The sequence below is a fragment of the Gorilla gorilla genome, chromosome 13, assembly GCF_029281585.2.
Source record: "Gorilla gorilla gorilla isolate KB3781 chromosome 13, NHGRI_mGorGor1-v2.1_pri, whole genome shotgun sequence".
NCBI lineage: Eukaryota > Metazoa > Chordata > Mammalia > Primates > Hominidae > Gorilla > Gorilla gorilla.
This window is the reverse complement of record NC_073237.2, coordinates 124,219,482-124,236,146: the sequence shown is the minus strand read 5'-3', so window position 1 is coordinate 124,236,146 and position 16,665 is coordinate 124,219,482. Positions and strand designations below refer to the sequence as shown.

General features: G+C 53.1%; 1 protein-coding gene across 2 annotated transcripts in view; it reads left to right on the top strand.

Annotated features, from left to right (window-relative positions):
- The first annotated feature begins 1,944 nt into the window (after positions 1–1,944).
- ENG (endoglin) overlaps positions 1,945–16,665 on the top strand; it is a 39,918-nt gene continuing 25,197 nt past the window's right edge. Inside the window, exons 1-2 of one of the 2 annotated variants that reach the window (XM_031014561.3) lie at positions 1,945–2,700; positions 13,691–13,842. In XM_031014561.3, the coding sequence (XP_030870421.1) occupies positions 2,634–2,700; positions 13,691–13,842 (219 nt within the window). In that variant the 5' untranslated portion in view covers positions 1,945–2,633. The remainder of the gene's footprint in view (positions 2,701–13,690; positions 13,843–16,665) is intronic. The other variant, XM_031014560.3, reaches the window with a different exon arrangement.

Sequence of the window (16,665 nt, the reverse complement as noted above, 5' to 3'; positions counted from 1 at the left end):
TACCCACCTCCTGGGGTGGCTGTGAGGATTCAGAGCTGATAAGGTGAACGCCTAGGGCGGGCCCTGGTGCAGAGAGAGCGCTCAGAGCCTAGGGCTGGATTAACTGTCCCTGGGGCACAGATCTTGGTCTGGGGCCTGTGGAAACCTCAGAGCCACCCCTGAACCCCCACCGAGCCACCCTTTGCCTCGCAGTGCCCATGGCCTCATCTCCGAGGTTACAGGAAAAGGCAGAGGAGATGCCCTTCTCAGGGCGGCCCCCTGGGAGAGGACACGCTCCCTTGACCTCACAGCCACGCTTGGCTGCAAACTGGCCAGGCAGCCACAAGGCTGGGCGAGCAAAACTATCCCTAATCCCCACCCAAAGAGCCACGCCGACCCTCCCAGCCGCTGTGACAGCTCCTGCAGAGACAAACACATGGCCTACTCTTGTCACCCGGGCCGGCCAATAAGCACGGAGAGGCAAGGCCTCAGACCCTGGACAGACATCCTCCCTCCAGAGGCACCCAGGGCTTCAGCCTTCTCCTCCCTCCCTGGGCCTCAATTTCTCCACCTGTGACCCAGGGCAGGTGGATCCAGGGAGAAGAACCTTCTGGCTCCATCTCACCGTGGGTCCTGCCAGCACACACAAAGATTTGGCCTCTCAAAGCCTAGCTCTGCCAGCGTCCTTCTGCTCAAGAACTCTCCATGACTCCCAGTGGCCCTAAGGACAAAGTCCTGGCATTTGAGGCCCTCCCAATGCAGGGCCAGACTCTGCCTCTCCAGCTTCCTGTCCCCACCACACCCCTGCTGGTCTCACGGTGGTCCAACTGTTTCCTGCTTCTGTGCCTTTGCTTAGTCTGGCACCCCTGCCTGGCATGCTTTCCTCACCCCTTCTTCTCCCCACCCCCAACTCACCCAGTCTTTCAAAGGGCAGGCCTAAATACCAGGCCCTCCAGGTGGCCCAGAATTCCTTCTCTGAGCTTTCATGGGCCTGGCCCTGGGTGCTACCTGTGAGTAGTCCCACGGTGGGTACATAGTAGGTGCGCTTACTGTTTGCAGAATGAACATGGGACAGTTTGGGGACTGTCACCCAGCTCAGGGAGCACTGATGGGGAAGCATCTCCTGTATGTCCCAGGGCTCAGTGCTGTAGTGTCCTCACCCTCAGAAATCTCATAATGGCTTGGTCAGGAAGGCATCGTGCCCCACTTTGCAAACAGGGGGTGCTGAGAATTGAGGGGCCTTGTCCACGGTCTCATGGCTAGGAGCAAGCAGAGTCGGATTTGAACCCAGGGCCACGTGACTTCAGAAGTGCCATTAAAGTCCTCATAATTTGGAGCTGTCTTTTTTTTTTCTTGTTTTTTCTTTTCTTTTTTTTGAGACCGAGCCTCACTCTGTCACCCAGGCCAGGAGTGCAGTGGTCTGATCTCTCAGCTCACTGCAACCTCCGCCTCCTAGGTTCAAGTGATTCTCTAGCCTCAGCCTCCCAAGTAGCTGGGACTACAGGCGCACGTCACCATGCCCGGCTAACTTTTGTATTTTTAGTAGAGATGGGTTTTCACCATGTTGGGCAGGCTGGTCTCGAACTCCTGACCTCAAGTGATCCATCTGCCTCGGCCTCTCAAAGTGCTGGGATTATAGGCTTGAGCCACTACACTCGGCCTGGAGCTGTGTTTTGTCGGTGAAGGATTTTCCACCCATGAAGGGGTCAGACGTGAACTGTGTGGCCCTGGGCAGCTCCTCTGAGCCCAGAGACGCCAGCCCTAGCTGCCTTGCTGTGCCACTTTGGGACTTCCCTCCCTAGCCTGAGCTTCAGTTTTCCTGCCTGTTAGGCAGCCCCATGTCAACTGCACTTAGTAGGCCGGGTTTGGTGCCCGACAAGACGTGAAGTGGTGGAGGTGGGCAGGATCCCAGCGCTACCATCTTCTTGAACCAGTGATCTCAACACATCGGATTTCTGTTTCCTCATCTGCAAAATGGGATCAGTGAGCTCAGGTGGGTCGCAAATTCTACAGGAACTACTTTAGCCAAGCCCAGCCCCCTGAAAGTTCCCCTCGGCGGGCTGTTAGGGTGATTGTTTTCATCTGTGGGGCTGCCTGATGCGTCCCACCCGCCAGCCTTGGAGAGGGTGGGATGGGAGGGTGGGGTGCTTGGGGAGACAAGCCTAGAGCCTGGGCCCTCCCACCCCACTGCCTCCCCCCATCCCAGGGCCCCCCACCCAGTGACAAAGCCCGTGGCACTTCCTCTACCCGGTTGGCAGGCGGCCTGGCCCAGCCCCTTCTCTAAGGAAGCGCATTTCCTGCCTCCCTGGGCCGGCCGGGCTGGATGAGCCGGGAGCTCCCTGCTGCCGGTCATACCACAGCCTTCATCTGCGCCCTGGGGCCAGGACTGCTGCCGTCACTGCCATCCATTGGAGCCCAGCACCCCCTCCCCGCCCATCCTTCGGACAGCAACTCCAGCCCAGCCCCGCGTCCCTGTGTCCACTTCTCCTGACCCCTCGGCCGCCACCCCAGAAGGCTGGAGCAGGGACGCCGTCGCTCCGGCCGCCTGCTCCCCTCGGGTCCCCGTGCGAGCCCACGCCGGCCCCGGTGCCCGCCCGCAGCCCTGCCACTGGACACTGGATAAGGCCCAGCGCACAGGCCCCCACGTGGACAGCATGGACCGCGGCACGCTCCCTCTGGCTGTTGCCCTGCTGCTGGCCGGCTGCAGCCTCAGCCCCACAAGTAGGTGTCCAGGGACCCGGGGTGGGGAGACTCGGCCTCCGGTGCACGGACCAGGCCCCAAGTATTCCCGGCCTCCTTCCTGTATCCTGAGCTCACGCCCAGCAGAGCCATCCTTGGGGCTTTGGAGGGTCACCAACCCTCCCAGTTTGCTGGAACTAAATGGTTATGCAGGACTTTCAGTGTTGAAAGCCTCGGGCAAACTGGGCTGACTCTTTCACTTTAACCCTGGTCTCTGGCGTCTGCTCACCCAGCTGCGTTCCATTACTCCCTGGGAAGCCTAGGTCCCAGAATGCTGTGCAGCTACGGGAGAGTTTCCTGGCCTCTCTGGGCCTTGAGTTTCCCCATGAGGAATGGATGGGAAGGAGGGTCCACAGCCTGGGCTCTGAGCACCATCTCTGGGTTCAAATCTCACATAGGCACTTCCTTGTGGTGTGATCCTGGGGGACTGCCTTCGGGCCTCTGAGCAAAGTGGGGAAGAGAACAGACTTCCCTCTCAGAGCTGCTGAGGTGGGTGGTGAGGGATCATTGCAGAGAGGGCTCTGGCAGACTGGCCACTTCTGTGTTGTTTTATTGTTAGCTTTAAGTTCCTCCAGCTCACCTTCCCCAGGGCCTTTGGGCAGCTCCTCAAACCCTTTGAACAGGGCAAGGCTGCAGGGCCCTGCCCTGCCTCCCTCCTACCTCCCTGATCCCCAAGAAGGGTGCAGGAGTGGGTGCAGGCCAGGTTAGGGGTTCTGCGGGGCTCCTTGGCCTGGGGGCTCTTCCAAGGGGTCATGGCCTCTGCTGCTTTCTGAAACTGACCAGAGGAGGGGCGGTGAGGAGCAAGGGACCCCCAGCCCCATGTCCCACTCCCTATCCCTCGGCCACCTCAAGCCGCTGGCCGGTCCTGTGGACATCCTTTGACCCACCTGTGCATCCAGGGGCTTCCTGACAGATTTGGGGGAAGAGGGGCAGAAGTGAGCTGAGAGTGTGGGGAGGAAGGGGAAGGAAAACAGCGGTGGGGCAGCCAACTTCTCCCCACCTCCCCACCTGATGGCATTTTAGAGTCCCTGATTCTGGGTCTCTAAAGTTCTGCCCACCACCTGATTGACAGGAAACTGAGTCTCAGACATATTAAGTGACTTAGCAGGGATTTGACTCCCAGCCTGCGGCTCCCTAAATGTTTGCTCCTAGTAAGGTGTGATAGGGCGAACCCTCTTAATGCGGCTCACAACGACCCTGCAAGATGGCTGCCATCATCATCCCCATTTTACAGAAGAGAAAATGGAGACTCTAACCTGCCAAGTTCACATGGCTAAGACGGAGCCCCTACCTAAGCTCCAAGATCTCCCTCTCTCATATTTCTCGCTGCAGTAACACTCTCTTCCTCTTGGTCATTAGAGAAAGGTCCATGCAGACATTTAGGGCCTGGTTTTAAAGGATCAAAGGCAGTGATATGCTGGTGAATAATTAACAACGGGGTGGGGAGCTCAATTTGTAGCGTTTGTGGATTTTCACAGCATAAGTACTCCCACCCGGCTGACTTCAAGCCACCAACTCACCAAGTTTGGATCTGGGAATCAGTGCCCGGTAGCACCTGGCAGTTGGTTCTCCAGAGTCTCTGCAGGTGCAGATCACATCGAGAGCAGAGATGACAGTCAGGGGTGTAAAACGATTAGGAAGAAATGAGTTTGGACATTCATGACCTTTTAAAAATATATAGTAATAGCTATGTAACAGCCAGCTGGAAAAACTCCTGGAAACGTATCCGTCTGTTCCTGTGAGCAAGTAGGAGCTGGTCCCAGTGCACCAGGAGTCACAGGCTCAAAGGTACAACGGACCATCAACCCAACTCATTTATGGTCTGGGAAGCTGAGGCCCATGGAAGGCAGAGGGGAGCTTGGGGCCAGGGCCTGGAAGCCAGCTAGGGGTGGGGGTCGGAGTGACCCTGACCTCCTAGAAATGGGTCTAGAATTTGGGGGCATCACTTGTAAGAATCTCCTAAAACTGTACCTTGCATGTGACTTGTTACCCTCACAAATCAGCCTTCAGTAGTCAGCCTTCTAAAGTTATTCGTCCAACTCTGTAAAGATGCGTGGTCCATGGGTACCTGTAACAAAAACCCGATAACTGGAAATGATCTAAGTGTCCATGAGCAAAGACTGTTAATAAATTACCACACGACGGAATGTCATGCAGCAGGCACCAAGAAGGCAGAGTCATATGAGCACTGCCATGGACGGATGTCAGGGACACACTGTTAGGTGCCCAAACAACAATAATTCCATTTTGGCAACAATAAAATAGTAATAATGTACAATATGCGCAGAGAAAATTCTGGAATAGAGTTTTCTATTTAACCCACTATTACTGTTCTCTGGTCTAGGGTTTTCTCTGTGGGACTTTCACTTTCTTTTTTAAATTTTTTTGAGACAGAGTCTTGCTCTTGTCACCCAGGCTGCAGTGCAATGGCACAATCTAGGCTCACTGCAACCTCCGTCTCCCGGGTTCAAGCAGTTCTCCTGCCTCATCCTCTCGAGTAGCTGGGACTACAGGCGCCGGCCCCACACCCGGCTAATTTTTGTATTTTTAGTAGAGACGGAGTTTCACCATGTTGGCCAGGCTGGTCTCGAACTCTTGACCTCGTGATCCACCCACCTCAGCCTCCCAAAGTGCTGGGATTACAGGTGTGAGCCACCATGCCTGGCTGGGACTTTGACTTTCTAAGACACACTTTCCTGTCATGTTGGGTTTTTTTGTTTTCTTTTGTTTTAGGAACAAGCAGGCGGGGTGCAGTGGCTCACGCCTCTAATCCCAGCACTTTGGGAGGGAGGCTGAGGCGGGTGGATCACCTGAGGTCAGGAGTTCATGACCAGCCTGACCAACATGGCAAAACCTTGTCTCTACTAAAAATACAAAAATTAGCCAGGCGTGGTGGTGGGCGCCTGTAATCCCAGCTACTTGGGAGGCTGAGGCAGGAGAATCGCTTGACCTTGGGAGGTGGAGGTTGTGATGAGCCGAGATCAAGCCACTGCACTCCAGCCTAGGTGACAGAGCAAGACTTTGTATCAAGAAAGAAAAAAAAAGAACAAGCATGTAGAGATTTTTTTTAAAGCAATTAAAATTAACCATATAGCTGCCTCAGCTTGCCCCTCAAAAAAAATAGAGAAAAGGGAAAAAATCACCTCGGAACTCCTTTATTGATACAGGTACTGTTAGTATGGTGGTAGATGGCTTACTAGTTTTTTTTTCTAACTTTTAAAGCTACTTTTAATCCAGATGGGTCCACATTTTGGGAGTCTTTTGTCTATTTCTTTCGAACCAGGTCTCCATGTTGTCCTGTGGACTCCATGACCATCCTCTTGCAGTTCTGGAATATTCTGTCCCATCAACTTGTCACCGTTTGCTTAGCAGACCCCTTATTGTTAAATATTTAGGTAGTTTCCCCTTTGTTCTAGTTATAAATACTACTACCACAATGCACAGTTTTGGTACGTGCACCTTTTCCTGTATTTTGGATTATTTCATGTGGATTGCGTCCTGGCAGCAAGGCTGCAGCGGCTCGTGGCCTGTGCTGGGTGGCTGGGATTGAAGAGTGTTCCTGAGTGTGGAGGATCCTTTGCTGGAGGACTTAAAGTCCCCATGCTGCTGGCTGTCTGTGTTGGAGTCTGGGACTTGCTGGAGAAGGGTCAGTGGCGCAAGAGCGAGACCATAAACACCTGTCTCTTAGAGGCTGCGTTCCCATTTGCTAGGAGGAAAAAGAGCCTGGAGCAGGAGCCGTGTGAACCAGGAGAGGGTAGGCTCCCCGAGACACGGGGGACGTGACCATTAGCATTCTCCCTCACCCCAGCCAGACAGATGTGACCCAGAGGGACAGAGGGACTTGCTTGTGGTCACAGATGTGTTGGTGCTGGGCCCTCTGGTGACAGACCCATTCGTTTGCCCCAGGGCTGGAGGTGGATCTGGGCAAGAGTGAGGCGGCCACCTCTCCTCTGTCCCCAGCATGTCAGGCATAATGCCAGCTCCTCCTTGCCTCTATCCCCAGTTTACAGATGAGAAAATTGAAGCTTGGGACAAATGACAGGTCCAGATTTCAACTCCAGGCCGTCTGCTTCCAAATTCAGCTTCTTTTCCCTACAACTTTTGTGACCTGAATGCTGGAGACCTAAAGAACTGGTTACCCTTGGCTCTGGGACCCTGCTTCCTAGTTCCAGCCCAGGCTTTGGGGCACCAGCCTTGGAGGCTGAAGGGGACCCTCACCCAGGGTTCAGCTGGCTTCAACCCCCGTGGCAGGAGTGGGGGTGGGATAAAGAGATGATATAACAACTGACATTTATTCAGCACTTACAGTATGCTAGACGCTGCTCTAAGCGTGGTATGTGTACTGTCAGACTTAATGCTTGCAAAAGCCCTACAAAGGAGATACTCTTTCTGCCCCCATTTGACAGATGGGGAGACTGAGGTACTCATATAACTCAGTCAGATGAAGAAATTTACCCAAGTAACACTGCCCTGAAATGAGCCACTGGGGCTTGAGCCCTGGGCCTAAGCACTGCAGTGTGCTGCCGCAGTGGAGAGGATGGGGATCTTCCTGTTGCCTGATCTTCTCCCCGCAGGCACTCAGCCTTTTCCCTGGTCCCCATAATGGCCCTCCCATCCGGGGTACAACCCCTGGGACCCTGCCTTTACCTTCAGCAGCCCCATCTATGCCCTGCCCTCTCTTCCTCCTGCCTTCATCCTTAGGTGAAACCTCAGACTGTCAGACCCCTAGTAGAACTTAGAATATGTCCTATCCACCCCCCCTCTTCCCCACCCACTAGCCATAGGGAAACAGAGTCCCAGAATGGTGGGGGGACTTGATGTGGGTCACCCAGCAGGTCAGAGGCAGCCCTGACCAGCCAGTTCCACAAATGGATGTTTGTGGTGTTAGAAACAAAATGCTTGTTCCTCAGTGCCGCAAAGAAATAGCACTTGAACATAAATTTAATTTTCTCAGCAAGGCAATTTTTACTTCTACAGAAGGGTGTGATTCAAGAATGGAGTAATGGCGAGAGCGCATCTGAACAAGGGAGGGGAAGGGGTTCTTACTCCTGACGCAGGTAGCCCCTACTGCTACGTTGTTCCCCTATGGGCTAGGGTTGGACCACACAGTCTAAGCTAATTCCAATTAGCTATTTTAGAGAGAGCAGGGGTATGAGCCAGAGTGGCGGGGTGAGTAGTTTGGCAGGAAAGATGGTTAAGAACAGGTAACTAAAGGTGACTTAGGTCAAAGCAGGTGACCAGGGGTTTGTGAGGTCAAAGCACATGACCAGGATGAGTCAGGATGGAGCAGGTGACCAGGGGAACAGATGTGAACTACTGATTAGAACTGGTGGAAAAGGTTGTTTACTGAAACCATGAGGAAGTTCAACTTTAAAATGGAGGACAAAGAACTGAACATACTGACATACTGATTCTTTGAAGAGAAATCTAGAACTCACTGTATCCAGTGGAAGTGGATGTTTGCTCTGAGCCCTGGACTAACTGATTGGGACATGGAATGCTGTGGACTATCCTTGTCCTGGAAAAACTCACTGTCTGCTGGGAGTGCAGACACACTGACAAATCAAAACAGCACACCTGGGCATGTATGGTCTGGTTCTCCAAGGACACCCAAAGACAGATGCACCTAAGAAAGGAGGGACTGGCTTCAGTGAGATTTTCAGGACAGGGTTTTGAAGGATGAATAGAAGTTCGCTAGGGGCTGGGCATGGTGGCTCATGCCTGTAATCCCAATGTTTTGGGAGGCTAAGGTGGGAGGATCACTTGAGGCCAGGCATTCAAGACCAGCCTGGGCAACATAGCAAGACTCTTTCTCCACAAATATTTTTAAAATTTAGTTGGGCATAATGACTCATACCTGTAGCTGCTCGGGAGGCTGAGGCAGAGGATTGCTTGAGGCCAGGAGGTGGAGGTTACAGTGAGCTATGATTGCACCACTGCACTCCAGCCTGGGCAACAGAGCAAGACCCCGACTCTCCAAAATTGAAAAAAAAAGGCCAGGTGGTCAAACAAAGGATGAGCGTTGGTCTGGGAAAGGGCATGGCAGAGGCAGGAGCGAGGTGTGTTTAGGGGAAGAACCCACATCTCCCCACTGACTGGGCATAAATAATTGTGATGGTAGTCACCAGTTCCTGAGCAACCCCCACTTAGCAGGAGCCGGCCTAGCGCTGTGCAGGTGTAATTTACTGGCCTGCTTGCCGACTCCATGGGAAGCTGTTATGATGACCCTCATCCCCATGTTACAGATGAGAACACTGAGGATGGAAAGGCAGCTGGCGGGTGGAAGAATCAGGACCTGAACCTTTGGCATCTGTCAAATCGCTGTGCTTTTCGCCTCTACTGTAGGCTGCAGTGCAGGAACTTGACCCTGCAGGCATCGTAGAACCAGCGGGGAGCCCGGGGCCAAGGCATGCTGAGACCTCCTGGTGGCTGGGGGCAGTGGCTGGGCTGGATGCTGGGAAACCTGTGAGGCTGTAATTGGGCCTGAAAAGGGTGAAGAGTGGCCCGGGGGTACTGAACAAGACGGGGCAGCCATTGCAGCAAGAAAGACCCTTGTTGAAACGTATCTTCCTTGGGAGGCTGAGATGGGTGGATCGCTTGAGCCCAGGAGTTTGAGACCAGCCTGGGCAATACGGCGAAACCCCGTCTCTACAAAAAATACAAAAATTAGCTGAGTGTGGTGGTCCACTTGTAGTTACTCAGGAGGCTGAGGCATGAGAATCGCTTGAACCTGGGACGGGGAGGTTATAGTGAGCCAAGATCGAGACACTGTACTCTGGCCTGGGTGACAGAGCGAGACTCTATCTCAGAAAAAAAAAAGGGGGGGTGGCAGCAGGAAGAAAAGTATCTGTCCTAGTATGATGAAATAATATTCACAGCTTCTGTGTCTGGGGCACCTACTCAGTACCAGGCACTCGACAGGGGTTACCCCATCAAACTGACACACTCAGCCTGTGAATGCCTGCTGCTTGCTGGAGCCAGACTGTCTGGGTTTAAATCCAGGCCGTGACACTTAGTAGCTGGGTCACCTCGGGCAGCTGGTCTTCAGTTTCCTGGAGTGTGCATGGGTGTAATAGCGTTGCCCACCTCACAAGGCTGCTGTGAGGATCAAATGAGTTCACTCGTGTAAAGCTGCCTAGGCTCCCAGTAAGCACGATGGGAGCATCTGCAGTGATTATTGGTGGTCTGCAAATGGGGAAACTGAGGCTCAGAGAGGTTAGGCTTCTGCTCAAGGTGACCAGCATTTTAAGAGGCAGAGCTGGGATTTGACCCAGGCCATCTGGCTCCAGAGCTGTTTTTCTTGATCATCCTCCAAGGTGCTGAAGGTAGCCCTCTGGAAATCTGGGACGTGCTGTGTGCACGTGGGTGGCGAGGGTGGAGAGGGGACAGTGGTGGGACGTGGCTTCTGGGTCTCTCACTTGGGGTTCCAGTCACCCAGGCCCCCAGCGGCTCCTCCTCTGACCCAGTCCCGGGAGGCCCTGGCGTTTCCCTTGGTGCCAGGGGATTGTTTTCAACTTGGTCTGGGCCCGCCTCGGGCTCCGGGAGACAGGCCCAGGCGTCACACTCCCTCCTGTCTCCCCATTCTCGTCTGCGGGGTGGGGGCGGCCAGGATTCGAAAAGGCCCCAAAATAAATGGACCTCTTATCTGATCTCCCCGCCAGGCCTGTTATCTGATCATTACATAATGGCCAGGCTTGTGGCCTCTCCCGCTGGCTGACGGCATGGAGGAGGCGGCCCCAGGCGGCCCCAGCAATCCGGGAGGAACTGGGGTTCCTGGAAGTCTGGGGAGGGGGCAGGGAAAGTCCCAAAGGGAAGGAGGGAGGCGCTGCGATAATCTGCAGGCCAGACACTGGGTCATGTCGGGAGACGCGGGTCCGAGGCCCGGCCTGGTCAGCCATGTGCTGTGAGACTTTGACCTGTCCCGTCCCTCCAGACCTCAGTCTCCCCATCTGAGTAGGAGGGGCTTAAGCTAGGTAACAGCCAAGGAACCTGTGCTCACCGATGAGGAAAGGAGAGGGTGGGGAGAACATGGGGGCTGGTGGGTCAGAGGGGCTGGAGACAGGAGATGGCACCAGCCCTTGATTTTGTTGGGGTGAGGGAGACCCTAGTGACCTCTCCATCCCAGAGGACTGTCACCTGGAGGCCACCCCATCCCGCCACTTCACCCCACCCCTTAGAACAGTCAATTCTACAGTGACTGAAGTCAGTCAAATAATTGTAATTAAGAGAAAACTGCCGGCCAGGCATGCTGGCTCACACATGGTGGGTCACACCTGTAATTCTAGCACTTTGGGAGGCTGAGGCGGGAGGATTGCTTGAGCTCAGGAGTTTGAGACCAGCCTGAACAACATAGTGAGACCCAGTCTCTACTAAAAATTTAAAAAATTAGTCAGGCGTGGTGGCGCACAACTGTAGTCCCAACTACTTGGGAGGCTGAGGCAGGAGGATCGCTTGAACCGAGGAGCTCAAGGCTGCAGTGAGCTGTTATCACACCACTGCACTCCAGCCCAGGAGACAGAGGGCAACCTTGTCTGAAAAATAAACAAATAGAAATTTAAGAAAGAATTGCCATGTGCCCAGTCTCATGGAGTCCTCCCAGCCACCTCTGTGGATCATGTGGGTTCTGTTGTCATTTTATAGACCAGGTATTGAAGCCCCAAGAGGTGAAATCATTCACCAAAGCCACATAGCTGGTAAGCATTGGGCCTGAGAGGCAAACCAAGTCAGCCTGGCTCCAGGGAGCTTGCTTTTAACCAAAATGCCACTATGTCCAGGCACTCCAGAGTCCCTGGGACATGTAGGATAGGGTCAGAGAGAGGACATATAAGGCCTGGGCCCCCGTGGCAGCCAGAAGTCCTCATCCAGATCTCCTTCCCAAGACAGAGCTGGGAATGGCGTTGCCATGGCAAGGGGCGACCATCTCACTTCCTTTGCTGACTTCTGGGGCCCAGAGCCCAACGTGCTGTGGGAAGGTGAGGAAGGAGGCCGGTGAGGCTCCAGACAGCCCAGGATTCAGAAGAAGCCTCCCTGCCCCCTCCTCTGAGCCGGCCTTGGCTGGACATGAAGCCAGTCTCTCCGTGCCCATCTTTGATCTCCAAGAAAACAGGAAGTGAGCGCGACAAGATGGAGACACAAACTTCCAAACAGTCTCCCCTTCTGTCCTCCTTCCCTCCTCCGGAGCCCCCTTCCCCCGGCACATTCCTCAGGACGAGGTGTAGGAGCCTCATTTCCTTTTCCGACCCTGCTGGGTCAGGGTGAAATTCCATTCCTTTCCCTCAGGACCTGTGTTTCCGGGCTCTGGGTCTGCTCCGGCAGCCTCCAAACCTGGGCCGCCTTCTCGGCTCGCCCTGTTCCTTGGGGCTAGGGAACTCTCAACCCCTTCAGACCATTCCTCCCACCACCTTGAGGCAAGAGAGGGGAAGCTTTGTCTCCTGATCTCAGCTCCTGCCTTACCTGGAGGGAGACTTGGGTTCACACCTAGGCCCTGCCATGAAGTTAGGGTTGCCAGATACATCAAATAAAAATCAGCCGGGTGTGGTGGCTCATGCCTGTAATCCCAACACTTTGGGAGGCCGAGGTTGGAGGATCTCTTGAGTCCAGGAGTTCAATACCAGCTTGAGCAACATGGTGAAACCTCATCTCTATAAAAATGCAAAAATTATCTGGGTGTGGTGGTGCATGCCTATAGTTCCAGCTACTCAGGAGGCTGAGGTGGGAGGATCACTTGAGCCTGGGAGGTTGAGGCTGCAGTGAGCTATGATTTTGCCACTGCACTCCAGCCTGAGCAACAGAGCAGAGTCTGTCTCAAAAAAATAAAAAATAGACCAGGCGCAGTGGCTCATGCCTGTAATCCTAGCACTTTGGGAGGCCAAGGCAGGCGGATCACCTGAGGTCGGGAGTTCGAGACGAGCCTGACCAACATGGAGAAGCCCCATCTTTACTAAAAATACAAAAAATTAGCCAGGCATGGTGGCGCATGCCTGTAATCCCAGCTACTCGGGAGGCTGAGGCAGGAGAATCACTTGAACCCCGGAGGCAGAAGTTGCAGTAAGCTGAGATCACACTGTTGCACTCCAGCCTGGGCAACAAGAGCAAAACTCCGTCTCAAAAAAATAAAATAATAAAAAATAATTTTTAAAAATAAATAAAAAATAAAAACATAGGAGGCTGGCCAGGCACGGTGGCTCACGCCTGTAATCCCAGCACTTTGGGAGGGCGAAGTGGGCAGATCACCTGAGGTCGGGAGTTCGAGACCAACCTGAGCAACATGGAGAAACCCCATCGCTACTAAAAATACAAAATTAGCTGGGCGTGGTGGTGCACGCCTATAATCCCAGCTACCTGGGAGGCTGAGGCAGGAGAATCATTTGAACCCAGGAGGCGGAGGTTGTGGTGAGCCAAGATCACACCATTGCACCCCAGCCTGGGCAAGAAGAGCAAAACTCCGTCTCAAAAAAAAAAAGAAAAAAAAAAAAAAAATATATATATATATATATATGTGTGGGTGTATATATGTATATCTATATATGTATATATATGTATGTATATATGTAGATCTATATGTGTGTGTATATACACACACACACATATATACATGCGGCCCAGTGAAATCCGAATTTCAGATAAACAATGAAAATTTAGTATAAGTATGTTCCATGCAATATTTGCAATATACTAATACTTAAAAAAATTTACTCATTGTTTATCTGAAATTTAAATTTAGCTGGGTGTCCTTCTATTCATCAATTCTATACGTAGTAGCACTGTGACCTTGGGCAGGAGACGTTTCCTCTCCTAGCCTTGGTTTTTTTTATCCATGGAACGAATATAATGATATCCACCTTGTAAGGTGGCTGTGATGATGCAGGAAAGCCCTTAGCTCATGTCAAGTCCCTAGGAGACGTTTGGAAAGTAGGAGTCATTGTCATCACCTTATTCTCACCTGGCCTCTTTCCGGATGTTTCTCCAACAGGTCTTGCAGAAACAGTCCATTGTGACCTTCAGCCTGTGGGCCCCGAGAGGGGTGAGGTGACATATACCACTAGCCAGGTCTCGAAGGGCTGCGTGGCTCAGGCCCCCAATGCCATCCTTGAAGTCCATGTCCTCTTCCTGGAGTTCCCAACGGTGAGTGTCCCATGGCAGGGTCAGATGGGGGCTCAGAGGAAGCTCCAAGGCAGATGGGGTGAGGGGTGCCTTCCTTGTGGCTGTCCCTGGGGCAGTGGCTGAGTCCTCGTTAGGCCCCCTGCCAAGAGAGTGATGTGGGCATCTCACAGGGCCCATAAGAGGTGGCATTTCTAGGGGCAGGGTCTGGATCAGGGCAATCTTTTGGGTGCCACCAGAAGACTCAGGTGGGAAGAGCTGAGTAGAGAAGAGCCAGATGGGTGGGGGGGACCAGGTGAGTGTTGCTTATGCACCTCCAATGATGGAGACCTCACGGAATCTCAGAAGAATGCAGCTCCTCTCTAGGGAGCTTGGACTTTGAAAAGTGCTTCTTGGGCCAGCCACAGTGGCTGACGCCTGTAATTCCAGCACTTTAGGAGGCCGAGGCGGGTAGATCACGAGGTCAGGAGATCGAGACCATTCTGGCCAACATGGTGAAACCCCATCTCTACTAAAAATACAAAAATTAGCTGGGTGTGGTGGTGAGCGCCTGTAATCCCAGCTACTTGGGAGGCTGGGGCAGGAGAATTGCTTGAACCAGTGAGTTGGAGGTTGCAGTGAGCTGAGATTGCGCCACTGCACTCTGGCCTGGTGACAGAGTGAGACTCCGTCTCAAAAAAATAAAAAATTAAAAAAATAAAAATAAAATAAAAATACAAAAATTAGCTAGGCATAGTGGCGCATGCCTGTAATCCCAGCTGTACTTGGGAGGCTGAGGCAGGAGAATCGCTTGAACCTGGGAGGTGGAGGTTGCAGTGAGCCGACATTGCACCACTGCACTCCAGCCTGGGTGACAGAGTGAGACCCTGTCTCAAAAAAAAAAAAAGAAAAGAAAAAGAGAAGTGCTTTTCAGTTGAGCCCAGATCTTTCTCCCTGGAATGTCCCCTGCTGAATATCTGTGACCCTCAGAGATCCAAAGGCTGCTGCCGGCCTGGAGACGATTCTCCCCAGGAGACCCCCGCTCCCAGCCCACCATCCATTTGTCTGATACGTCTGTCCTGAATAACAACAACACCTTTGTTAAGCATTATGTGCTAGAGACTGTGCTAGGGCCGACTCTATGCCAGGAATTAAGCAGCTCACATGTATTAAGCCTCCCAAGGTTCATCTGCCAGGGTCTGTTATTATCCCCACTTCTTGGAGAAGGAAACTGAGGCTGGCTGAGAGCGATGGAGTGACATGCCCAGGGCCAGAGTTCACACCAGATCCCTGGGGATGCCAGAGCCAGCCTGCCACTTGGTTCCCCAGGTGGATCTCAGTATTCAGGTGGCTTCTGGCCTGTTGGACTGGAGATTACACCTGGTTGATGTGGCCTTCGGTCCTGATACTGACTTCGCCGTGTCAGCTCCGGGTAAACTTATGGCCAATCTGCCCCCAAAACTGTTAAGTTGCCTTGCGTTTGTGTAGTGATAAGAAAGTACTCAGACCACCAGTATCGGGGGACCCTGCTCCCCACCGCCCTGCCCTCCACGAGGACTGTGGGCTTTGATAATTTCCAAATCATAGATAGTGCCAAACACACTTTGTGTGGTTTTCATAGGCATTGTCATTTTTTTTTTTTTCAAATTTGGTAATGATATTCAAAATACGACTGCCTCTGTTAGTTCGCGTTGTTTGTTTTAATGTTCAGGTCCCTGTGCCTCCTCTGGGTGACTGGGATCCCCCAACCCTAATTGCTCAATACTGGGCCAGGGTGAGAGGAGGGCCCCTAGGCAGGTGTCTAGGTCTATGGGAGATAGGTGTGTAGATAGCCAGCCAGGATCCAGGGGACTGGTGCATTCTCAGGGGGCACAGGGCCAGGGCACTCCAGCTGCTACGGGATTAGGCACGGCTTGTTACGGCCACACCATCCTGAACACATCCGACCTCATCTGATCTTGGAAGCTAAGGAGACTTGGGCCTGGAGGAAGAAACACCATGGATGTCCAGGAGCTCACCAAGGAAGGAGGTGGTGTGGAAGAGCACAGAATAGAGTGAATGCGGAGGCAGAGGGAACAGGCTCTGTCTGGGGTCATCAGGTGGCAGGAGCTAGAGGTTCCCCAGCAGGACAGGGGAGATGGCAAAGGCCTGTCGCCATATTAAGAAGTTTGATCTTTATCCCGTGGGCAATGACAGTTCTTGGAGGGATTTTAGGGGCATGGCAGGGGGCCACTGTAATTCATGCCATATTCCAAGGATCCTTGAGTTCATGACAACAAAATCTCCCTGTTAGCCTCTGCCTCTTCTAGAGAACTCGCTCCAGGGAGCTTCCAGCTTTTAATTCAAGGAGCCAGGCTGCAGGCTCCAGGGCTTTGAGGGATGTTCATTTGAGGAGGTGGTAGAGACATCTGGGGTCCAGGAAACCCAGGGTTCAGTCCTGGATCTGTCCCTGGCCAGTACCTCGCATAGCATCTGGTGCGCAGAGGGTGGTCCTTCTCCCCACTTGCTGGTAGACACACCTTTCTCGGACTCAGGAGCTCACCTGAGAACACAGAGTAGCAGAATCTGGCCCAGGGGCCTGGCTTACACCAAATCACTCTGTTTGTTTGTTTTTTGTTTGTTTGTTTTTTGCCTCAGACTCCCGTAGCTGGGATTACAGGCGTCCGCCACCATGCCCAGCTAATTTTTGTATTTGTAGTAGAGACAGGGTTTCACCATGTTGGAGAGGCTAGTTTTGAACTCCTGACCTCAAATAATCCGCCCACCTCGGCCTCCCAAAGTGCTGGGATTACAGGCATGAGCCACTGCGTCTGGCCCCAAGTAACTCTTGAACGTGTGAGTGAATGCACGCATGCGTGCACAAATGTG